This window comes from Apostichopus japonicus, chromosome 15 (assembly GCF_037975245.1).
Source record: "Apostichopus japonicus isolate 1M-3 chromosome 15, ASM3797524v1, whole genome shotgun sequence".
Lineage (NCBI taxonomy): Eukaryota > Metazoa > Echinodermata > Holothuroidea > Aspidochirotida > Stichopodidae > Apostichopus > Apostichopus japonicus.
Genome location: NC_092575.1, coordinates 19,461,087 through 19,487,073, shown reverse-complemented (window position 1 = coordinate 19,487,073; position 25,987 = coordinate 19,461,087). Strand labels below are relative to the sequence as shown.

The following is a 25,987-nucleotide window of genomic DNA, read 5'->3' as shown; positions in this document are numbered from 1 at the left end:
AACAGGTAGTATTTTTCAAGTAACGTACACTGTCGAGTAGCCTTGTGCGAGTAAGGCTTTATGCACTAGAGAATTGTAGCCGTATGTTGGCTTCACTCTACAGAGTTGAGCAAATATATGTTACCCAACATTGGGTACGTATGGTATCCAATTATCTGCAGGTTACTAAGTTTTGCCCCAAAACAAGTAAAATGCAGACATTCTTGAGCAGTTTATCACTTTCTGACAAGTTAAACTGTCGCAACTTAACTTGTTTTGGTACAAAACTATGCCCAACGTTGGTTGCATGGAAACGTATACCGAGTTTTAGGTAACATAGTTGTCCAACTAGAGAGTTGGATTGTCTGTGGTAAACCCAATGCAATGTTGAGTGTACTAAGGTAAACCAATCAGGAGCAACGTAATAAAATGGTCTTGCTTATAAAAAGGTCTGCTCACGATTGTTGAAAGAAAGCAATATTTATTGCAATAATTATGTCATACATTTTCCTTCCCTCACAGAACCATATAGGCGATGACGTTAAGAAATTATTAGCATACACAAGACAACTGGAAGAAAAGATACGACTTCTGACGGAAGAAAATACAACACTAGAAGAAGGAATGGCAGATTGCAGGAAAATAAAACTGGTAAGTGTATGCCATTGTGTATTCAATCAATCTGCGCTTGCGCAGATCGCGACGTCATCGACTTGTCTATGGTATCACCCCAAACGAGCAGTAAAACTTAACAACAACAAACAGAAGGCAACGAAGATATATACATGGTCACATGATCACAAGTACCATTAATCTCCTCGTCCGAGGTCAAATGTCGATTCTTGGTCTATCTGGCTAAGATCACGTGATCATGTGCAGACAGTAGATAGCTCACTTTCCTTTATCCTGATCATGTGTGCAGTGGATTTCAGTCTCCAAGTGACTCGTGATACTCACCCAGTGAGGTAACACCATTATGATCACATATACATTCTCGATGTAGGGGGACTGCATGGGGATGAGAGTGGATCAAGTAGGCTTGACTTTCGTGCCCATGCTCTATTTTGGGTAACTTTTCGTAAAAAAAGTACGTCTAGTAGCCTATCTCTTCTTTCCAGATACACATTTGTACACAATAGATCATTAGACAACATCATGTGGAGTATCTATTGACTTTCGAAGGGCCTCGTGAAAGTTCACGGCCTTGACATAACGACGTCATGTTCACAGTAATTACAGTTGTTTGGTTTCTGTGCTCAGGCTTTAATGTCTTCGGTGCGGACCGTTCATAAATGGTATTGAGCTCATACTGATGGAGGGGGAAGTGTCCGTTTTGTGACGTCACTGCTACGACAATAGCAACAACAAAAATAGCAACAATGAGTGTATGATCCAACACTGCTACAGTAGTTGACACTCCTCATGTCAACTAGCTTCAAGTTAAATTACCGTTGACCACTCATACAGTTCTTTGCTCTTTTCAAATATCTTAAAATTGCCTATTCGGTGCTCCGTTGTGCCACTGCTATATAAATGTCCGTAGTTATAAGTTTCTTAATTTAACTAAAAACTGTCTCTGAATTTCGCGAAAGAAAAGAAAAACTGAATAAGCTTGTGTCTGATGTCACCTAGTTCTTCAATGATTGGCTTTTTATCGGGTTTGTAGCAAACATTTCCTTAAGTTTCGCTATTTCACATTTACTCCTTTACCCTGTTGTGTCTCTGATTATATTTGTAAAATATCACATTAGTATCTAAATCGTTTAACATATATTAAATCCCCCACAAACTCTTCTTATTCTTCATCCTTGATAGGCTTCAATAGAAAGCGAGGACGAAAGCAATGTATGAAGGTTACACGCATGGACGTATGCCTATACCGGTACATACACTATGCTATACCGGCTTTAAAGTGGTCCAACCTGCGGCGGCGGTGCGCCCTTGAAACAAGCGGAAGATTTGGCGCTTCGGACTAGCACCTATCCAGATCATGAGGAAATCGGCAACTCCGGTACCTCAACCAAGCGACGCCTTCTGCGCCTCGGACCGGAGCGGGTTTCAAGCCTCTGAACCGGTCGGTCAATCCACCAATGGGTTAGACGCCAGTTACGATGAAAAGTTGGAAAATTCCAAATGTTTGACAAGAGGCCACGACAGACGAAGAATATTCTCTATATGCTTGTCCGCTGGCATGGATCATCACAGAATAAAGAAGTGTCAACAATCGACTTGTGATAACATATCTTTAATGACTCTAACAAAATGATTATTTATCCTGACTCATATTCCTTTATGTTTGTTGTTCAAGTTTTCCAGGTGAGGACGAGGGCCCCTTTTTTTGAAGTCTTCGGTTTCCCTTAACTATGCCTTGACAAGAGAATAAATTATTCTTTATTTCTCAGGCGCCCTAATCATTAACCTGGGCTCTCAGGTTGTACTCCTGACACCTTCGATCAGGCCTGGGTGTGGGGAAGGGAGGGCGAAGATATGTATTGAATGCACAAATGTTTTGTAATTTATCTGATGTCAAGGTTATATATTACTCTATGAGTTGTGTGTAATACAGAAATATGATGCCAACATATGAAGTAGGACTTTCCATGTTGTAGCCCAAGGTGTGAAAATTAGGGCTGGTGGGTTGAGGGAAGGGGTGATAATTAGGGTTGGTGGGTTAAGGGAAGGGGTGAGCATTAGGGTTGGTGGGTTAAGGGAATGGGGTGAGCATTAGGGTTGGTGGGTTAAGGGAAGGGGGAACCATTTTGAAGTATAGAATACTCTGCCAGATAACAGTTTGTTCAGCATCCTTGTTCAATGTGAAGCAATTAGATATAATTACCTCCTTTAACTCAAAAAGTTTGGATTGGGTTATTGTAAGGGGTTATGTCTACAATAATCATAGATGAGAGTTATGGATCAATAAATGTAATTGAGTAGATAAGGATCATGATCAACTAATTTGAAGGATTTCTTACAGTTGGTATGTTTTCCTTTCACAAATCCTTGGCCTTAACTTACAAATGTGGAATCATTTTTATCCTACAGGGTATCCCAACCTTGACATCATTGATATGAGTAATAAATTAAGAACAAAATACACGTTTTTCTTTGTTCATGTTTTCATTTGTTTGCCATTTTATTACAAAGTCTTTACAATAAGGATCATGTGATACAATTCAAGAATTTTACAGAAAGAGGTAAAAAAACACTTTCCAAGTTCTACTTGGCTCGAAACAATTATATGGAAAAAGAATGCGCTGCAAACAGTCATTTACTAAATGAAACCATCACATTGTGCAAGTGGACACAATTGATACACCCACTAGGACATGTGTATTTTGGGAGGGGGGAGGGTGGGGCACAATACTCAATGGGCAGAAAAATCCTCTGTCCATTTCCTAGCACAATTTCCAGTATTTGAATGTTTCTCAACAAAATGGTAATTGTTCAACAAAAGAGCAATATCTTAATTACTAACAAACAAAGGGTACAATTCATTAACCAACCAAAACCAAAAACCAACCAAAAAGGACACTTCTCAGGTTTGTTACAAAAGTAGGGGAATGTACCTCCCCCCCCCCCCCCCCGCCATGGCCCCTTTTCCACCATCCCAGCTGATTCCATGCAAATTACAAGTGTAGGATTTAGTGTGAAGTCCCTTATAATCTATGAACCTGGAGTCTACCCTCTTCCCCTGGTAAACAAATGAAGCTGCTTAAATGCCAAGAAAAGCGAGTCACTTATTTTCAACATTTCCCCCCACAAGTAGTGGCAATTCTTTTTGCTTCCGCTGGTATTGGCTATCATTAACACTTTTTGGGCGTCCCTGAAAAGGGGCACGAACTCCACTTGCATGCCAGCCATGAATCTAATGAATCAGCTGTTTGTCATACATATGTATATATAAATATGTACTTCAGTAGTACCTACCAGTCACCTACACCAGCTACACACTCATTACACATACGAAAGCTAATTCATCACTATGGTGATAATCACACTCTACTGCAGACAGCCATCATCAATAAACATACATAACTAAAGGAATGTTTAGGTGTATTAATACTAATTAAATAGACCTACCAGGCCTACTTGATAGATCTATCAATTATTACATTATGAACCACATCCATGACCTCTTCACCCTGAATTGTCTGTCTGTGATCATCTCCTGCTGTTTCTACCATGTTAACAAATCACTTTCTGACCTTTGACCATTGTTCCCATGGCAACCACATATTTGGATAGTACCTGACATTTCCATTATACCTGCGAAGGTTTCATGTCAATTCATTGCTTCCCCTGGGAGTTTCCCTAAAATCTGACATTTGACTCCAGGGATCTGCAAAACACAAGGGGTCACCCTGGGGTAGATTCCCATCAAGTTTGAGGAAACTCAGCAAAGCCATTTAGGAGGAGTCTTGGACACCAACACACACACGTTTTGACCCCTCCCTCAGGTCACCCTGGGGTACCAGACCATGAGAGACCCCGAGAGTAGCTACTCAGGAAAATAAGCCATTACCATGGCAACTGTTGCTATGGCAACTGGCAAAAATGTATATGGCCCAACTGGCAAAGGAACTACAATATCCCATGCTCCTGATGGGATTAAGGATTTGATTATCATATCAGGCAGGCTAAACACTGCAGTTTAGCACATAACCAGCTGAATGTTACAGTTTGGAAGAGAAGAAATACTTGAAAAGATTCCTTAGGACTGTTACACAAGCTACTTCCATAAACAAGAACATTGTAGAATGTTAGACCAGCTTATTTAACCTGTGGTATTTTCGTCCGCCGTAAATCTCTCACTTTGTACTTTTTCCACTCTGGGTCACGGGGGGCCACTTAAGTGCTAAGATGGTGTGTTTCCCTGATGGCAGCCACTCACACAATTCCTCTCACTTTGCACTTTTTCCACTCTGGTTCACAGGGGGCCACTTAAGTGCTAAGATGGTGTGCTTCCCTGATGGCAGCCACTCACACAATTCCTTGAGGAGATCTGAAGGATACAAATAGGTTAAAGGTTGATTAGTACACCCCTAAATATGCTAGAAAGTCAAATAATGGTCACACATGTTGAAATTTGATTTTTGTTTAGTTTAAAAAAAACTCTTCAGTTGCATGCTCTTCACTGGCGTCTAAAATTTTCATATTTTTCCTGGCCGAGGACCACCAGAATGCCCCCCCCCTCCACCACCACCACCCATATGCAAGTTGACTTCAAAGACCCCTGGGCTACACACCCTTCTTTATAAAAATCCTTCCTTCACCTCTGGCACTTCCCACAACTTATGCCCCGACCTATATCAGGCAGGGAAATTTGGAATTGACCTTAATAGTATCTTAAGGTCGAGCAATAGCCTCTATGTGCATTCAGTTGATATAAAGGTAACAATCAACTTACAACGATCATTCTTTTTCCAAGCCTCCATGAGTGCTTCTTTGGAGCAAACCTGTTCCTGCACTAAAGCATTCAGCAGTACCTGAGTTCGTGGTTGTAGCCTGAGAAAGAAATGATATATAAAGGAAATCAAAATGAAGGGGAAAATTAAAACAGCATCAAACCATAGATACAAGGGACTTACACAAATAGTGCGTAATGTACCTCCTTACTAAAGTAAAGCAATTGGTCTGCCCTTGAGCACATGGTAATAATAATAGGCGTTACCTCCTTATTAAATATTAAACAGTTGGTCTGACCTTGAGGGCATGGTAGTAATAATAGGCATTACGTCCTTATTAAATAAAACAGTTGGTGTGCCCTTGAGGGCATGGTAATAATAATAGGCATTACCTCCTTATTAAAATAAAACAGTTGGTCTGCACTTGAGGGCAAGGTTTAATAATAGGCATTTATAGGTCATGAGTAGAGCTACATTTAACCCACAGCACAAATAGTAACTTGCTATTAAAGGGTCCACCACTAATATCAAGTCCCCGCCCCCCCCCCCACCCCTCTTTTGATGAGGGTTACATCTTGCTCCAAGAGTTCACATCTGATGGATAAGAGGCTACCTCAGCATCTGACTAATTTCTCAACTACTGAGGAAGGTGAAGCCAGTCCAACTTATCATCACTGCAGTGCAGCTATGGTGAATGAAGTTGATTCTAAACCAGTGAAAGAACAGATTCTCACAAATCAGAAATGCCAAATCCACAGACCATGCTCAACAACACTACACAACAGCTGCAATCTCAAACAGATCAAGAAAATCTGGTTACTGGTGAGTTCTCGAACCGGGATCTTAATGGTTGTGAGATGGAATCTCTAAATGCTACACCTCGCCAACATGAAAAAATTGTTTCCTTCTCTTTGAGTAAGGATAATTAGAAAGCCTTGAGAAGTTGTAAAGTTGAGTACATTTGCTATTATGCATGTCTGACAGAAGATTCTTCAGAAGTAGAGCAATTGATGAGAAGAACTGCGAGGGGGTCAGTCCAGAAGAGTCCATCGGACTTTTCTGCTACGAGTATAAATCGAAGGCATACCGTAAATAATTTTTACTTACTTGGCCCATGTCTTGACCATGGTACTCGGTGTAGACAAAAGATTCTCTCGGAACTTCTTCAGCTGGTCGACGACCTGAGCGCGAAAAATAATGTGATCGAGATTGCAGCTTAATAATCAGATCAGATGTTTCTGGGATCAACTTTCCTCTTCCCCTGTCCCCCCCCCTCCCCAGAGATGCCCTCCAGAAAAGTCATTAATTATACCTCTCACACTTATATTTTAGCTGGTTCAACGAGATGGAGCCATTATTCAGTACACAGCATATAATTTGTAACAGTACATATTGCTGATAATTATACACAATATATTATATTTGGAATATTTTGGATCAAATGATTTATTGAATCAAATTCTTCCAGCCGTGGAGCCAGGGGGATGGATGGCACATTCCTGTCAGTTTTGTGCAAAACATTGAGATGTGTTCAGGCATTTTGGTCATATTAAGTACACATTTGCCATTTTCTTTCATCAGGCAGTGCCCTGTTGCTGAATATGATGTGAAAGAATTAAGTCAAAAGTGCCCTTTTTTTAAATTTGTGACCCACTGTCCCTAAAATTTTTGCCTGCCCTCCCCTTCTAGACCGACCTCTCCTCCAGTGCCCTTAATGTTGACATCAAAGAATCACTGTAGTAGAAGAATTGATTAGCTACTATTGATAATGTGGCATGTTGAAAAAGGGAAACATGATCAGACAAGAAAAAAAAGTCAGTACCTCGCCCTCCAGTAGAAACTTGGCAAACCACTTGTATTTGTCCAGACATTCAGGATACTCCATTTCTTGGACTGAAATCTGCCAAACGTTTCTTCCTGTAGGGGAGGGTCAAAATACTCTGAGTTGAATGGTTTCATTTATTTTTTGTTTGTTTTTGTAATGTTGTCGATGATTGCGTGGTAATATGAAATCAGTCATTCCAGTAACAATGCTTTTTATTCTACCTTAAAAATAAGTTGTACTTCAAACTGATGGGGGGAAAAAATTTCCCAAAAATGCTTGAATTATACAGATTTGCTATTTGCATGTTTCTACACTATACAATAAAAATTAATTAGTTTTGACTAGTGAAATTGCACATCTAAATAATGTAATTTGGAAACTTTTCACATGCTGTCATACATGCCATTGTATGCTCTAACTGAGGAAGTATAAGTTCAAGAAAGGTCTTAAAGAAAAAGAATACTGCTTTTAATTCAAGTTTCTGGTTTTGCAAGTAAGCTGCACTGACACAAACTGATCCGAACAAAATAATGCCAAAGGGACAGCATTATTAGTAGGCCTATGCAAGGATGATGCTTATTGGTGAATTACAGTTTCTGTTTGGCTTTGTTTTGTAATGTTTTGGTATTTCTATTCAGCAGACATGCCTAGCACATGACATTAAAAGTGGAGCAGAATTAAGCATTGTTACAATCCAGAATAGAATACAATTTTTCGGAAAATTTGATGTTGAAAATGTAAAAAGAAAGAAAAGGATTCTGCTCACCAAACGTACAGGCTCTGAGACAACGGACAGTCCCCGAAGCCTTGTCGTAAGTCTCTGAGCCCACCTGGGGCTTGGCGAAGGTACACAGGTGAGGCACTAGGTGAGGGAGCCAATCGGCTTCTATTGCAGTGACTCCTACGGATTTGTTAAACAACACAAATGTCCATAATCCATATATAGTCAGCATTTACCATCCACAAACTCACGTATTCCTCATGCTCTCATTTATATTTCCACTTTATCACTTCGAATCCAGATGAAAGTTTCCAACAACTTATTTCCAAAATTTAAATTTTTTTACTTAACATTGGGAAATTGGCTGCACTACAGTCAAACGTTCAGCCCTTCCGTAAATAGATTGGATTTTGTTATTTAAACATACAATAATGTAAATGAATTGCTTTTAAATCCTTCTTTTTTTTAAAGTTTTATTTATAGTATTTCTTTTACACATTATTGTTAAAGAAATTAATTAGTAATTATCACAGTCATTAGTGATAGTCACTGTTTTAATTGCTGTACCTGACTGGACTAGAGAAGACAGCTAAGTTAATTACTACCATTTAAAGATGAACATTTGTAACACACTTTTGAACCTCAAAGGCTGTTAGGTTGATATGAAACTAAACATATTGATACTTTAAAGTGTGAAATATCGAATGTGATTTTTCCCTCATACATTGTTCAGAGTCAGGTCGGGCTCGGGGACATGTATTTCACTGGATCCCATTTTTGCTATAAGAATATCAAGAAAATAAGGATGTATTTGTTTTTATCCTACATTTCTCCAACTCTCTAATTGAACTCAAGGTCCTGGAGCTGTATTCCTTTGCACTCTCCCCCACCCCCACCCCTCCTCACCAGGACTGCATCACCACAAGTGGCAATGATTCCTTTATAGTAGTTTCATTGACAAAGATGACTTAACAATCTAAAACTAGCACAGAATTACACGACTGAAAAATTTGAACCTTGCAGCTTTTACCTTTCATGTAGGGCTTTGAAGTTTCAATGATCTCTTGATACACAACGAACTGTGGCTCTTCCTTGAAGAGAACTGACGAAGGGTGAATGAAAACATCGCCCTCTATACCGACGCTATGATAAGAACCTCTAACATGATCTTCCTGAGTAGCAGGAACTCTCCTGTGGAATTAAAACAAAGCAGAAAGTATCGATAATCTGATGAATAAATGAATGAAAATACATTCAGGAAGGACATGACTTACTATTCTTCTGTCCCCCTCCTTCTCCCCTTGTCCCCCCCCACCACTCCTCTTCTCATAGCTCTCTTCCACCCTTTTTTCTCCACCTTTCTGTCTTTGTCCTTCTCCAGTTTAATCCCTACCCCCTTCCCTTAATCCTCTCTTTGTCCCTCAACTGTTTATCTCCTACCTCTCCTCTTCCCCTGTTGGTTTCTTTCTTTCTTCTCTCCATCCCTTGACTACTAATCCCCTTACATCTATCTCTTTGTGTTCACCACGCTCATTAACCTGTCTGTATTCTGTGTGTGTTTTTGTCCCTTCTTTTACTGTTACTTGTCATTTAGCCTTTGAAGAAGATCCTGCTAGGATCGAAACGTCAGGCCAACTTACTTTTACACAAATAAACGAATGAAGAAGAAGAAAATCGACACAAATTAAAGATTTACTGAGAACTACTAAGATGAAAGACAACTTAACTATTGATACTTGCAGAACCGTAACTTGAGGGAGGGATGGGGATATTAGGTTTCTTTCAACCACACTTGGTAGGTAATAATACCAAAAATATTTTTAAAGAAAGAGATAAAATTTGGTCTAATTATGTCAATAGTATGTGAATAGTTTTTAGTAAAATAAATTGGAAATGATGTGAGGATGCCCGTTAGCCTAAATGCCGTACATGTAACGTCTGGAACTGGCGTGTAATAAGAAAAGATCCTGGAGATGAATTCTTTCAAGAAGATATTTTGAAAGTGTAAAGAGATAATAGAAGAGGAGTTCAACCTCAGAAATAAAAGTCAATATGCTCAACCAACTGCACAATCAAATCCCTAAATATTAACAACCAGTAGTGGAATGAGGATACGAGAAGAAGTGTGCTACCTTGCTACATGGTGGGCCAGACCAACCGTCACTATCTGCCTCAACATCTTGATCTGTTGGAGCAGAGAGGAGTAAAATAGATTTATAAATCAAAATTCAGATGCCCATCGTACTTTGCTGGAGTAGAAAATCACTTTTAACAACAATTTAATATTGCAATGTTGAAGAAAAATATCATGTCACAGATAAACCAGTCAAACACAAATATACCATATTGGAAACCATTTGGCTAAGATTATAATGAAAATAAATATTTCATCGTTTATTTCAGTTACTGATACAACATTGAAATAAAGTGGGAAAACCTTAGCCAACAACGCACTGAGCTAAACTAAATACTTCATTTCCTGTCAAAAGTTTCTACAAAGACGATAAACAAATTGAGAATATAAGGACTTGAAAAGTGATATATTTAGGCAAGGGAAAGATCTAATTTTAGCTCCTTTCCTTCTTCCCTTTAATTTGCGTCAAAAAGGTTAAGAAAGGAACAAGAACAACTTATACGTATGATAACATTAATTGATTATTTTAAATATATCTAGCATAAATATTATTCAGTGTATCATTTTCAGACTGGATACAGCTATTAATCTTAACAGTTATGTTGTTGCAATTTGCTTTCAAATACATTTGGATTCTCATAGAAAGATTCACAGTATAACTTTCAAGGGTATGTTGAACTTACCTTCCAGAAAATAATCAGGATAAATTTAAAATATAAATTACCTGGAAATTTGAGGGAGGGTTCATCTTAGGGTCTACAAAGGCTGAGCAATCTGGATCCACAGAATTCACTGGCAAAGAAAAAACATATCAAATTGGTTTTAATGACTGACAAATAACGTTATACTGAGTAATGACGACACAAAGGAGGGATAAGGGGGAAGGGAGGGGGGGAGGGGAAGATGGGCAAATATTTTACATATAGGAATGTCTCAAATAAACAGGAAAAGTAAAATATGAGGACAACATTAGACAATCTTAGAATCACATTAGATTAAGCATAGTGCTGACATATGACGTCTGAGGATGACAAGAGATTTAATTGAACTCTCACTGTGCTGCCTTTTAGCTTGTTTTTCCCTTAAATGGTTATTTGTTAATTCCTGTTTCCAGTTGAAGGAATGGTAAACCTAGGGGCCTAGCCAGTCCAGACTACAAAACTCCACCTCCCTCGTCCACCCTGTTCCATTCCCCAAATTTTAGTAGCTTAAAACCTATATGTTATATATATTGTTCCATCAGATTCCTCCCCCCCCCCTGCCTCTCCCCCATCACCTCAATCCCTCTTTCAAAAAGAAATGTTGGTTGGCCTCTCCTCCTAGTTTATCGATGCCTATAAAAATCATGGTTTCATGTGTCAAAGAAAAAGCCTGTCTATAAAGTGGTAAAAGTAAATTCAAGGATTTATTCTTTAATTTCATGGTTTTCACCTTATGTTCTCCTTCACCACACACAGAAGCAATGAGTTGAGAAAGCCAGCAATTTTACCTGCGTTTGTGAGGAGTCGCCTCAGTTTCCTGATTTCAGCCATGGCTTTGTATCTTATTCCATGTGATCCACAAAAATTGGCTGCATTGCCAGCATACTCTGTGGCCCCAACAGCACCCAACAGGACCATTAGGTCCCCCAGGAGAAGAGAAGGACCCTAACAATAGATGGAAACACAAAGAGATAAATAGGTCCATGGTAGAATTAAAACTTTAAATTAATATACAAGATAAATATTAATTGAATTCTACACCGCTATTTTTTTATTGCCATTTGAATCTTTGCAAAGAGAGATTACAACAGAGAAACTTACTCCCTCTTGAGTTATTATTTAAGTAAGTAATTAGTATTTTATGAAATAAAGCAACTCATACAATATCGTTGCAAAAACGAAAACATGCAACAGCGACACAAATTTTAGAACGAACAGTGAGTTGCATTCTTTATGCATATTTCATGCATAAACATATGAGACCAATAAGTATAGAGTATCATATCTCTGCATGGTACTCCTACTAACCTTCACCTCCCCCCCCTGTCCTCTCATATAGACATAAGTACTCAAATGTCCCATATCTGATTTTGGAACTTTGATTGAGTAAAGTGTGCAAAGATAAAAACATGAAATTCTTTATCCATTTTGTCACAAACAGCTTCATTGATTCATACTTATTTCTGGACTAACACATGCAAATATTAAATCTTGAAAATATAAAAGAATATAAATACCTTTCCAGCCCAAACTCTCTTATTATTTTCTATCCTTTCTTGTCTCTTCCGATGCTGCATTTTCTGTAAAAATGTAAAAAAAACAATAATAATCAGACTTATTTTGTTTTTCATCAGTTTAAACTTTACGACTAACTTAATTGGCAAAATACTTCTGGTATTTGAAGGAGCCTGTGGAAGTTCCGAAAATAACATTGTAGAATGAAACCTGTTTATATTTAAGTAAGACATTTCCATGGCGACCAGTCAGATACACAAAGGAAACAATTATATGAATTATATCACTTTACCTCTTGCTCTGTGGATCCTGTGACTGTGGCAGACTCAAATATTTCCTGTGAAAGAAAGAGTATGAATTTTATAATTAAAAAAAATTTAAACGGAAATTTAAAAATATAATGATTTGCAAACTTCCTTTTGGAGTTACAAAAACGGTTAAACAGGAAATTAAAACAAAAACCTCCATACACGTATATCAAACCAGGTCTCTGTAACCATTTTTTAATTTAATAGCTGGCCATACCATACTATCAAAAATCAAACTTTTGGGTGTACTTCGCAATCTGTTTTGCTATAAAGCTCAGTGGGATCAAGCGTGGATTAACTGGGACTTTGGTCACTGAGTCATTGGTTTCCTAGGGAACCTATAGAGTGATTAAGTGATTAAGCATTGTTGGAATGGAAAGCACAACTCTCTCTTTTCATTTACATAATGTAATCTTGTCACAAGATCTCAGACAGAGCTAAGAGACTAAGAAATAGCTATCTCACATAGCATACTGTATTTAGAGACTAAGAAACAGCTATCTCACATAGCATACTGTATTTAGAGACTAAGAAACAGCTATCTCACATAGCATGATGTATTTTCCATCTATTGACTTTTTGAAAAGGTAGATGGTTTATAATACAACTGTTTGGCTTTGACAAAAAGACTGACCACAGACCTAATGCTATGGAAATGTCTCTCAGAGGTGTGGAATGGTGGTAAAACACCCACAATATCTACTTCAGATTATGCACACATATCCTAACTCTTCCTGTTGTGTTATTTCTTGATCTTAACTCCCAATTAAGAAACCTATCCCTAGTTGTTTTCATTTTCTGTTTGAAGAACAAATTCTTCCTTCACAGATTGGATCTTGCGGCCACTCCTGAGAGCGACCAACTCACCCGGACAGTGAGGGCTGAGACCAAGGCTATGATGTATGGAAGACAGTCATGTTGTTTTCCCAAGGCAATCATCTTAGCATAGCACGGGGACACTGGAAAGCAGGCCATTGCTCTCCCCAAAGATGAAATACTATGATTAAAAGATTCTGTGGAATACAGTTAAGAAAACAAATATTTCAAAATTAAAAATAAGGCCCAAAGAGGCAAATATCTTTAGTTTTTTAAGTAATATTGTAAAGTAAGAATTGATATATTTTTGTGAACACAAACAAAAACATATTTTTCTTTTTCTTTGTTTGTTGTTTTGTTGGGGGGGAGATAGAGGGGGAGGTAGAAGGGGGTATGCATCAATATTTCATTTGCTCATTGTGTGTGAAGAAGCTAAGTTTTGGAGGGAAAATGTGACATCATGATTGCTGCATATCAGTGCTGAAAAATACAATTTAGACCAGTACTGGATTATCCAATGGGCAGACAAGGCTAAGTGCCTAAGGGTAACAAGGTCACAGGGCATCTAAGGTCAAGGGTCTCTGTGACCACTTCCATGCAAAAACATGCCAACTTTCTATTGTTGGCTTGGGGGGGGGGGGGAAATGTTGGGCCCTGAGGCACGATATGGCTGTTAAGAGACCTTAAGACAAAGTTTTGAGAGAATATAACTTACCTTTCATGAGGTCTTTTGCTGAAAATGATGTTGTAACTAGCTCTTCAAGAGCTCCAAGTGACAGGAGCAATCTTTCTGACGCCTGAGAAAAGGAAAGAGAGGCCAAACACATTTACACGACTGGGTTGTAAAAGAGTAATTGCTCACGAAACAAAAGAATGAAATACAATCGCTGCAGAGATGCTGTTTCTCCAGAACAGAGGCTTGTTATAATGGAACCTTTATATATATCGTATATCCCTGCTGGTTTGAATTCCCATTCTGGTAGCTTTTCATGAGGTGCTTGCAAATTCCTAATACATCATTAGATTTTCTCACAAATTTTAGCATTCTAACAACTGCTACGGAGTTACAATAGAACTTTCCTGGCAATCCTGAACCTTTGTCTTTCCCAGACAAAGAAAGAAATGTTAAATTAGGCAAAAATTTTAAGAGAGGAAAATTCATTGGGTCCGTGGTTGTAAAAATGCTTCTTGACCTTTGAACTTTGAGTGTAGGAGACCACTTTCTGACCTTTTAGCATATTTGGGGCCAGTATTTAATGACCTATGATCCTTTAAGCCAAAGAAAACAGTCTATGTAGCTAAAGGGAGAACCAAAGAGGTAACAAAAGAATGATGTTTATTATTAAAGGATTGGTTCAGTTGTCATACATGTTTATGTTATATGAAAGAGGACAATAAAAGAAACACAATGGTGAAAAAAACTGTTCAAATATCTTTTTCAGTTAAAGAGATATTCAAGTGTAAAGTTATATCAGATTGTGTAGAAACTGCTGAAATCTGACTAGCTGTGATGTCACATCCTCACATTCCTGAAAAGTCTTTGTTTTTTCTCTAAATATTTTGTGAGATTTCATGACTTTCAACCAAAAGATATGTCAGGAGATCTCATATTTGTCAAAGGAAGTATTTGAGATAAAACATCTGAAGAATTTTTGATTATATTATTTTCAAATGTGTTAAAAATGTAAACAATTTTTAAAGAAATATATTCACACATGTTAAGGAAGTGAATATGTGACATCACACCCTCACAGTAAGTCTTTCTACACCAGTCATTTTCAAAGAAATTTTGATATCTTCAGAGTGTCATATCTCCTTAACAGAGCATGCTATCATGGTAGTTTCTCACTGTTCTTTTTGTGCTCTTTGATACAAAATAGACATGTCAAACACCTGAACCAATCCTTTAAGTTATCCTAGTCCAGAGTTGATAAAATTGCAGAAAATTAAATTTAGCCCTTACCTTAAGAGCTTCCATATCTGGTGGAGAAGGGTAGGGAAAGTTGACCACTTTATCAATACCCATATCCTGAAAATGATAAAAAACAGACAAAAAGATGCATCCCAGGTAAAAGGATCTTGTCGTCACAAAATAAAAAAAAACAAAAAAAAAGAACCTTCATTTTAACCAAATGAAGGTTAAACTGAGCCGGTCACTAGTCAATTTGATTCAACTATTAGCATTTCACCGCCCAGAAATACTTTGGATATTAAATATAAAAGAATTAGCACTAGAAACTGGCAAAATTTGTTAATACTTATTTTGCTTGATTTAAGTGCACATTGTTATGGTATTTTAGTATCAAGGAATCATCAATTTTATTATTATTTTTTGGGGCTAAATCAATTCCTAGATGCTTTAAGTTCAATAAAAAACATATGAGGAATATATATTCAAGAAGCTAGGTGGTTTTTTACAATCAAAAACACCAAAATCTAAACTAAAAGTTTCCACACATTTATTAAAAATAACGACATCAAGTATGAATCAAGTACAAGCAGTTTCACCTTCATCTGAAGAACAAGATCCTCCACTGGACGTCTGGTAATCTCCGGTAGGTCAAAGGTCGGAAAGTCATTTCCAAACACGGCAGACGAATACAACCTAAGGATAGCAGTGATCAAAATGTAAAATTGTCAAAAAATTATGAATATTTGTTATATTTATTTATTTGTTTTTCCACAAAAATACAAAGTGAAGGGAAGTCTTCCATAAAGCTTAAAGCTTCCATCAAGCAACAACTCAAATAAGTTGCATTTGGTGACATTTTTCCTTCCTTTTCCATTTCACTCTTGAAACAGGTTGGTTATTAACTCAAAATAATCTACTACTAATCTTCGGTTTGTTTTCTTCTAATGTGTGTCATTTCAGTTTCATATTATCACACAAGTAAGATTTTTTGAAATTTATTATTACAGCACCACTTGAAAAGGTAACTAGTATACAGAAAGTGCAATTTTTGTTATCTAAATTATATTTAAATATTCAATCTTCAGACCACATTTCAAAGGATATAGCGAACACATCTACAGCTAACGTACACTTGAAATATATCTAGTGGGATCTCAAAAGCCAAAACCAGAATGGTGTGTCCTGGCAATACTGACCTATAACAATGTCCTGGTTCAGTCCTTCCTGCTCTGCCTGCTCTCTGATTGGCCGATGCTTTTGATGTCCACCCCACCTTGAAGGATGAGATGCCAGTCACCTTGTCATAATGCCTCTTTTTCACCTAAAAAGTGAGGGGGGGAAAGCAAAAATTTGAAACCAAGGTTCAAACAGTCGGTGATAATCATGATGGTGTTCCTAATGATACTAAAATAAGCAAATTACAAATTTTACTGTACTTCATATTGAGGCTAAAAACCAGCAAAGGCTATGAAACATACGAGTTGAAAGATACAATGAGACACCAAATGATTAAAATTTCTCCTCAGATGTGGAATTAACGAGTAAGATTGGCACAATTAATGATCTTTAGAGGCATGGTAATGTTTTCAGCAAGAAAAAGAAAAAAGTGCAAGTTGGCAGATTTTGAGCACTATTATATGGCATTGTATTGTATATTAAGCAATGGCATGGTATTGTATCGTGTTGTATTGTAAGGTGTTGCATTGTAGTGTATTGTATAGTATTGTGCATAATATTGTATGGTATTGTATTGTGTTGTATTGTAATGTATTATGTTGTATTGTATTGTATCGTGTTGCATTGTATTGTATTGCATTGTATTGAATGGTATTGTATGGTTTTGTATTGTTTCGAGTTGTACTGTATCGTGTTGTATTGTATCGTGTTGCATTGTATTGTATTGTACTGTATGGCATTGAATATTATAGTATGGTATTGTGCCTAGTATTGTATGGTATTGTATTGTGTTATATGGTATTGAGCATAGTATTGTATGGTATTGTGTCATATTGTACGATATTGTACAATATTGTACTGTGTTGTATTGTACACTGTTGTATGGTATTGTTATGTATTGTATTGTATGGTATGTTGTGTTGTGCAGAAGGACCTATTGCTGTGTGATTTATACTTATTGGCAAGTATTAAACAACTTTTCTGGAATGCACATAGTTAACATTCATAAGGTGATCAACTGATCATATCTCCTTCATTTTCTTATCTATAGCTAAAACTTTCATCAAGCCCCAGTAACAAAAAAGAGACTATTAAAAAGCATCAACTTACCCTTCCAGTGTCCACAACGTACTTGATACCTGGAATGGTGAGGGATGTCTCGGCTACATTTGTAGCTACAACACATAACCTTTGATCTTCTGGAGTCGGACCAAATACTTGAGCTTGCTTCTGGGGGCTTAGGAGGGAGAACATTGGAAGAACATAGAGAGGAACCTCATCCTCAGAGACGGGCTGCAGAGCTTCATTCATCTTGAAATAAATATGAAATTAAAATGAAATACAGGTTATGCCACAGGCATCAATACAAAGAACCCTGTCATTTAGATCATATAAGCGAGTCGGGGAGCAAGCTTTTAGCCATGTCGCACCGATGTTGTGGAACAAGTTACCATCAGAAATAGGAAGCCTTACCTCTATCAGCACTTTCAAATCAGCGTTAAAGACGTTTTACTTCAAACAAACCTATGGTTAAGTGTATTCAATTGTGTTTTGTATATGTTTTGTGAAGCGCATTGAACCCTGGGATTTTGTGCTATATAAGCAACGGTGTAATAATTCTAATCATGATAATATATTTGTACGTCACTTTGGACAATTATTGGGAAATGAAGGGCTTGATTTTTCCAACCGTTCAATGCTTTTGAAACAACAACATGATATGCACCTGCGCTCAATTTTCGAGGGCTTTGCTGATCCTCTGTGCTTTCAAGCTAATACCTGACTTTACTCCAAACAAACATATTATATGGGTTTTATTAAAATGAGCCAATTACCTGATTCAACAAAAAAAAACCTTCCCAAGTCCAGGAACAGCTCCCTGTTAACTGTAACTTCTGTTACCAATATGGCATCAAAAATGCAGGTAATCTCATCAACTTCCTCCCACATCAACATCACACAAAAAATATGCGAACTGTGTCATGTCTAACCTGTCATGACTTCATGATGACACCAATCAACACCACCTGTTTCCTTTCTAACCTATCATCACTATAAACACCAAATCAATCACTCACTTTATCATCTTCATCCCCTGACTCTTCTCCAGGGGCCACATTTATGTCCTCATCTTGGGTTATCTCGTCCTCCTCAATGTCAGCTTCATCTGCCTCTGGTTCTTCATTCGGCTGAACTGAGTAACTGTCCGTGATAAAAAAGCAAAACACTCGGCTAGCTTTTTTTTACATCTCATTTTATTACAGAATTTCAGTTAAAAGAACGATGAGAATGCAGTTCATAAAGAGTGAGTGAAATGTTACAATAATAACATATTTATAAGACCAAAATAAAATAAAACTGTTAGCAAACTGCTTATCCACTAGAGAGCCTGTGTAATAAAATGTGTAAAGTAAGTTGGCCTGACATTTCGATCCTAGCAGGATCTTCTTCAAAGGCTAAATGAAAAGTAACAGTAACAGAAGGGACAAAAACATTCACAGAATACAGACAGGTTAATGAGCATGGTGAACACAAAGAGATATATGTAAGGGATTAGTAGACAAGGGATGGAGAGAAGAAAGCAACAGGGGAAGAGGTAGATTTATAAGACAATAGGGCATTCAGTCACCCGAAAGGGTATTTGTAATCCCAAAGCAAACTTGAGAAAACTGACAGGAGAAATGGCATCAGTCACATGACTGATTTCAAACATGAAGTTCCAAGAGAGTATTTACTTTATCAAAAGGCAAATGTTATGTCATTACTTGGCATCTGTGGCAACTCAAGGCTTTGTTTAATTTCAAAGAAAGTTCAGCAAATGAAATCAGAAATAGGATAGCTAATTTAATACCTGAAATTTGAGGAAGCTGTTATTGTACACACATAACAAAACAAAAAAATCATATAGCTTGTCATTCATCCTTATCCTTTAAAATTGGGTTTAATTGCATTTTAAATGTTTTTTAAAAACACGTTCTTTTTTGGGGGGTTAATGTAAACAATGTTTAGTACCTTGATGACAAAGCTCGACCAGAGAGTAATCTGCACATTTGAATAAATGAATTAATACTTCAACTGTACAGTACCTGTCTAAACTAAACTTTGGCAACTTTTTCTTCTTGAAAGCTTTCCATGTTTCCTCAGACTGCTCCCTTTCAACCATCTGTTCTCCTCCTCGACTTTCTTTCAGACATTCAGGATCACCTATCTGTTTACTTTCATCTAAAGAAAAAAAAACGAGAGCAGATAAAAATAGCAACATGTTTAAATGTTTATGGTTTATCTTGTTCCTTCAAATTTTTATTATATTATTATTATAAATTGCAATGATTTTCTGCAAAGAAAATAAAACAAGATGAATTTTCAAACAACGTCAATTAATACTAAAGAAATCAGAGAGAATTAATAATTGACAGAAATGCCACTGAAGTAGCCAATATAATGGGGAAAGAAGGGGGTTGGGAACTTCAGGAGAAGACAAAAGTAATCCTTAAAGATTTAAGTTATACAAATGATACAGTATAGTGCAACTAATCCTTGGTGACAAATATATCTACATTACAGGCCCTGAATTACAAAATTTTAGCCTCTAATTAAAAGATACAATTGTTTAAAACCTTTGTCTAGCTATCATCAAGTCCACACTGGTATTTTCTGGCGATTACTGCACAGGCATTTGAGAACAGAATATTTACTGGTGATAAGCAGCAATACAAGGCTAATTTGAGGTAAGTAAATCATGACAATTTTATGACTGACAATTGTTGACCGGCTTATAATGTGTTCTTCTTCTTAATGTCTACTGGCTCTTTTTCTACTGGCAAACTGTGAACTCCTTTGGTATTGAGCGAGTAAATAGCCTGGATTTCGAGGTTGGCATAACATGCACTTATCAAGAGAAAAGTATACCATAAATTATTAATATAACATGCAATAAATTTTAATAAAACCCATCTGGTAGACACTCCAATTGCGAATACACTTTTTGATTGATCTTCTCAATTTTCAATTCACAGTGATGTGCAAAGTCCAAAATGCTCTTTTTAATACAAATTTGAGAGTGATTTAGTGATAAATGCAGGCAGTAGCATCTGACACACTGATAGAAGAATGGGATGGAAAGATACGTGTGTCTAAGCATGCATAAGTAGCATTATACTTAGGTGACATTGCTATTGTATGTGTATTTGGGGATTCATCTCCATGGTGATAAGATGTTTTGTATTACCTTCTTGATTTTCCAGGGACGGATGGTTCCTTTTGGTGTAAACTTCTCTCAGTTTCCGGCAAAGCATCGTGACCTCATGCTGACCCGTGACGAAGACAAGGATGCCCCCAGGAGGGAGAGTCCTGTGAATCTTCATAATCTATTAATGAAAAAATCAAAATTAATCAAAATATTTTATTGTGGTGAAGCTCCATGTAATTTATGTCTTGACGGTACCAAACAGTAAGCCACAAATCCTTGCAAGGATGTATGTATAAAAAAATCATAAACAGCAAAATAGAGAAAAGGCCCGGAATATAAGACTCAAATTTTCTGAAAGAGGAAGATATCATATAATAAAATGTGACCCAACTCAGTGATTCATGAAAACAAGTAATTATGTATTCTAGCAGCTAAGTTTCCTATAGACCAATAACAGCAAAGAAAATAGCGCAAGTGAAAGATGCATTAATAAAATTGATTTTTCTTGCTTAAAAGTCATCGTTTAAATTCACCTTTTTGAAAGCTTCACTGATGTAGTCTTCAACAGGAGTTCGCTTGTTGAAATGCACAGTGACCGGATGTTGTCTTGCATCGACCTGCAGAGATCACAACGCAAATATTGAAAGTTTGTTGATTCGAGGTTGCCAACGAACAAATGCCACAGTCTTGATGTCCAAGAAACAGAGAGGGACTCTACATTTATCCTTTTTTCGATACATTTGAAAGCATCAGACTGATTTCATTTTTCGTCAAATATATTTACTTTCATTTTGAACCTTTAGAATCCCAAGTAAGAACAGCTAGTTTCCTTTCATTGCTTCAATTAGACACTTTGGAGCACTGTTCCCAAAAATCCACTTCTTTTTTCGCCAAATAAGTAATTCTTTTCCTAAACTATAGTATGATCTGTGAGATTGAAAGAATCTCCTTAAAATTAAATATATTTACCTTCACAACAGGCGGTGCCTGTTTAAACAGTCTCGTATTCAATGTGAAGTCCTCCACTCTCAGCGTAGCTGACATGATGATGAGTTTTAAAGGATTGTTTTTCTGAAATTTGAGAAATTGTTGATCATGTTTAAATAACATCGAAACAGTTAGCATTAAACTTGTAGTTACATAGTTAGTTGTAGTTAGATAAATAAGTTAGCAACTGACTAAAGTAAAATATCCAAAAAACGAATTTCTTTTAAATTAATTAAAAGCTATGACGAAATGTTATGTAACAGACAGAACTGAAATATGATACATGGTCAATAACAAAACTACATTTGATCTTCTTTTGTAATGATACAGTTGATATTAGTAATGCACTGTACCTTGAGGTAATAAATAGCTGTTGTGTACAAAGGAAACAAAACCAATCAGATAACATAAGCAAGAACTAAAATATGATACATGGTCAAACAAATATTAACCCTTACCTTCTCTCGTAATGGGACAATCCTTGATAACAGTCCAATTAAAATGTCTGTGTAGACACTGCGTTCGTGGGCCTCGTCAATGATGATTGCAGAATAGTGAGTCAGGAGAAAGTCCTGCAGGCAAGAAAACAAATGAACATTCAATTATTCATTCAATCTCTCTAGGACCATCTTTATCAACCTGGGGTCCCTGGATGAAATTTTAAGGTGGTCCATTTTAAAATTATTAAACTTGTGGGAAGTGAGATAAGGTAACTAAACAATGTTTTTTTATTCGATATTGTGCTAATATCATTGCATGTAATAACATCATAGTTATACATATTGTTACAAGGAAATAAAAGAAAATTCTCACCCTCTGAATTTCTTTCAGAAGAACACCATCAGTCATAAACTTCATCTTTGTTTTCTCGGTGACATTTCCCTCGTACCTGATCTGATACGAAACAACTCTATAAGAGATGAAGAGAGTGCAGGATTACCAAACAGGCAGACGAGGCAAGTGCCTAGCACTCCCCAGGGTCAAGGGCCTCCAACGGTCAGAACCCCAAGATCAAGAGGCCTTAAAGGTCAATGGGCCTAGGTTAATGCTTCATACACTACTATCTTTCTATGCTTACGTTGTGCCAACGAAACTTGAGTGGGTGGGGCGGGGGCAGGGAGAGATCAAGCAAGTGGTGTTAATCTGGCTCGAATAAAGGCTTGCCTTTTTTTATTACCAATCGACACTTCTGTGTCATCAGAATGCAATAACGATATTACAATAATAATGTGAAGATCCTGAAGAACAACTGACATCACAAACCAACTACTATGATCCACTATCTGGATTAATGAAAGATTTGTCTGGTAAATATTGCTTACGGCAATGCAAACGTATATAGAGTTAGGAACGAGATATTTAAATGGGGGTTTTCAGCGAGTGGTTTTTTACTTACTTCCTAGGAAGTGACATCTCCTTAGCAACTCGATGAGACATTGTAATCGCCGCCACCCTTCTAGGTTCGGTTATTCCAATCATTCCTTTCCTATTGAAGTTGAAGTTGAGAGGCACAAGCAGATTGGAAAGAAAACAAAAAGAACAGTAAAATATTCCAAAGAAAAGAGAAATATGATGTAGCTAAGAACCCTAAAAGTCTACTGACATTACATATAGACTCAATTATAAAACCTTTGTTGCTGATATACCTGTTTCATGTAAGTCATAATAATGATGCAATCCTTATGGGAAAGTCTGACCAATCCCACTATAGGTCTCCTACTGTAGGTCCATGTGAGTCACTAACTAGAACCAAACGTTATCGATACAGTACTCGCATTATGTAAGGTTTCTTTTTCCTTCTTGCAAAATATATTAAAAAAATTAATTGGTGCATTTTCTTGTTAAATATTTAAAAAAAGGGGATCACCCTTCTCCTCCAAGTAAGATTGTTCTACTGTACGTACAAGACAGCACCTAAATCAACTATTGCAAAGGTATGTATTACATGCAAGGAAAGTGTCATATTGTGTGCCCTTACATAGCATATCCAGCCTCATAGAGGAACTGAGGAACTTGGGTGGTTTTACCACTCCCTGTCTCTCCACTGATGATGACCACATGGTTTTCCTGAATCTTCTCCATAATCTCCTGTTCCTCGGCTAGGATCGGCAGAGATAATCTTGCCTCCTGAATGTAATAGAGAGAATGGGATATGGGGTTAAAGTACATCTCTCCATTAGACAAAAATATGTGTGATCACAATTGTATTGAAAATACTATCTAGGTCTCACATTTTAACCGATGCAAACTGTTAATATAGTACTGCAAAGTGCTAACTTCAGAGAGGATGCAGCCAAAAAAAAATTCAACAGCAAATTACTAAATTTTGACTTACTTGAATCTCTGGATCCCTTTCAACAGTCACAAACACTGCTGGCTTTGCCTCGACTTTATCTTGACTCTGTTGCTTGGCCTCTTTCAAGTTATCTTTTTGGCTTGTATTTTCATCCAGTATTTCTTTTCCCTCTTGACCTGACTTAACATTTGACACAGCTTCCTGACTATCAGCAACTGATTTTAATTCCTTCATGTCTGATCCTGTTTCCTGTTCCTCTGTGGTGAAGTCTTCATCACTTTTCTCATCTTCATCTTCATCACTGTCGCTCTGTTCGTCCTGTATATCTTCTTCATCACTTGCCTCTTCTGGAGAGGATTCGTTCCCTTCAGTAGCCTTTTTCCTCTTCCTCCTGTTACTTCCCTTAATTCCACTCACGTCAAGTAGCTTTTGCCTTTCCTCTGCTTGTCTGTTATTAAGACAGAGACAAATTGACGGTATTCGATAGGAAAAACTACTAAGTTATGGCTGAGAGAGGCACAAGAGATTGGTATCTTACAAATGTTCAAAGACTCAGGGCATCAAATTGATAATTTCTAATGGTCAAGTAGCAGTAGCAGCAAATGGGTACCTGATACTTTACTGAGGGCATAAAATTGGTAATGCCTAAATGACAGAGACATGAGGGGCTAATTCATATCCATGGGTATTATTTTTTAATGTCCCAGAAGAGAATGATACTATTTTCTTATTGATCAGTATTTTCCACTTACATCTGATATATTTTAACTTGTAATGTTGTCAAGAGGACAGAATAAATTCAAAGCTGAAGTTGTTATATGCTTACATGTTTGTGATGATATACAACTCGCACAACACTGTAATAACAAAGCAATATTTGTTGCTGTTAGACTCATGTTGCTTTTGTATTAAATGGAGGAAAATCCCATGTCCATAGAAATTCTAACCTTTTTGTTACTTTCTGACCCATGTGTGCTGCTGAAGAAAATAATGCCAACTCATCGTTGCTGGCCTGGCACTTTCCCAAACTTTCTAATAACTCAGCTCGCTTTATGGAAAGAAGAAAGCACAAGAAAGATAAAATTAGCAACTATACACTTAACAATGGAGCAATTGCTCTAGACAGTGACACACATTTTGTTTACTCATTCCCTTCTACCAATTGAAATGAAAATTAATTAAACTTAATTACTTTCAGAACATTGCATGGACTATATATACTAACATCTTTGGCGTAGACAAAGGCCTAGTGGATATCAGTTAATTACAGTGCCAACAAGAATAAAGTAAATAGAAGCTATATGCCAGAATTGCAAACAGAGTATATACCTCTATAACCATTAACTAATTTTGTAGTCAAAAATCAAGTCAGCAAATTTCAAATATGGAATTTAGTTAATTCCAATAATGCTGTTATATAAGCTGGGACCTCACTGAGTCATTGACTAAAATGAAACCAGGAAAATTAATGTTGCTACTGAATTAAAACATATCACTTAACTGAAGTGACTTGTTACAAAATACAACCCAACAATTATGTCTATACGTACATTGGCTTTTTTCTTCTTCTGGTCTACAATGCGCTGGAGGTTCTTCCTCTGTTTTCTGGTGAGCTTCTTGGGAGCATTTTGAGGGAGCTTTTCTTTCTTGGTAAGTTTCTGTCTTTTTGAGGGTAGTACCAGAATATTGCTACCATCATCAGTTGTGTATGGAGGCTTCTCTGCAAATTCTATGGTTATATTGCACGCGTCACCTCGACTCTGGTCATCTGCTTTATCCTCAATCTGTCTGGCTTTACTATTAAATTTTCGTTTAGATTTACCCGCCATGATTGTCTAATAATGTTGCAATTCTTCAGTCCCAAGACTTGTAATGATCCAGCATTTACATCTCCTTCTGATTCTGTCCAATTCTTCTGAATATTTCTAAGTACTTAAAATGATTCCAAGCCTGACAGTGATACACTTGCTGACTATGATACCATGCACACGTAATTTGCAGTTCGTCTGTTACTTGTTAGCTT

The 25,987-nt window shown here is 37.0% G+C and overlaps 2 protein-coding genes across 4 annotated transcripts in view; one reads left to right on the top strand and one right to left on the bottom strand.

Annotated features, from left to right (window-relative positions):
• LOC139980459 (cyclic nucleotide-gated channel alpha-3-like) overlaps window positions 1-2,926 on the top strand; it is a 47,522-nt gene extending 44,596 nt beyond the window's left edge. Inside the window, exons 11-12 of the mRNA XM_071992065.1 lie at window positions 502-630; window positions 1,795-2,926. Coding sequence (XP_071848166.1) covers window positions 502-630; window positions 1,795-1,830 — 165 coding nt within the window. The 3' untranslated portion in view covers window positions 1,831-2,926. The remainder of the gene's footprint in view (window positions 1-501; window positions 631-1,794) is intronic.
• Window positions 2,927-3,335: 409 nt separating this feature from the next.
• LOC139980456 (probable ATP-dependent RNA helicase DHX37) lies at window positions 3,336-25,986 on the bottom strand. 3 transcript variants are annotated; one of them, XM_071992056.1, is made up of 30 exons: window positions 25,515-25,986; window positions 24,912-25,012; window positions 24,004-24,412; window positions 23,647-23,795; window positions 23,065-23,154; window positions 22,482-22,578; window positions 22,127-22,240; window positions 21,651-21,752; window positions 21,215-21,298; window positions 20,721-20,859; window positions 19,579-19,714; window positions 18,571-18,694; window positions 17,603-17,803; window positions 16,513-16,637; window positions 15,913-16,009; window positions 15,368-15,433; window positions 14,120-14,201; window positions 13,456-13,601; window positions 12,573-12,617; window positions 12,283-12,345; window positions 11,554-11,710; window positions 10,789-10,856; window positions 10,063-10,115; window positions 8,961-9,121; window positions 7,976-8,110; window positions 7,207-7,301; window positions 6,492-6,565; window positions 5,387-5,484; window positions 4,973-4,981; window positions 3,336-4,879 (listed from the first exon to the last, which is right to left on the bottom strand). In XM_071992056.1, the coding sequence occupies exons 1-30, from the start codon at window positions 25,791-25,793 to the stop codon at window positions 4,788-4,790; spliced, it is 3,591 nt and encodes a 1,196-aa protein (XP_071848157.1). In that variant the 5' UTR covers window positions 25,794-25,986; the 3' UTR covers window positions 3,336-4,787. The 3 variants fall into 3 exon arrangements, with proteins under 3 accessions (XP_071848157.1, XP_071848156.1, XP_071848154.1); XM_071992055.1 differs by having other exon boundaries at window positions 3,336-4,812; window positions 4,906-4,981; window positions 25,515-25,982; XM_071992053.1 differs by having other exon boundaries at window positions 3,336-4,981; window positions 25,515-25,979.
• Between the last annotated feature and the right edge of the window lies 1 nt (window position 25,987).

Excerpts from the sequence above, each read along its gene's own strand:
- LOC139980456 (XM_071992056.1), bottom strand. The coding sequence starts at position 25,793 with ATGGCGGGTAAATCTAAACGAAAATTTAATAGTAAAGCCAGACAGATT. Across the intron at positions 23,155-23,646 it reads TATGAGGCTGGATATGCTAT|GAAAGGAATGATTGGAATAA; the intron begins GTAAGGGCACAC and ends CAACTTCAATAG. Across the intron at positions 16,638-17,602 it reads ACGTTGTGGACACTGGAAGG|GTGAAAAAGAGGCATTATGA; the intron begins GTAAGTTGATGC and ends CTCACTTTTTAG.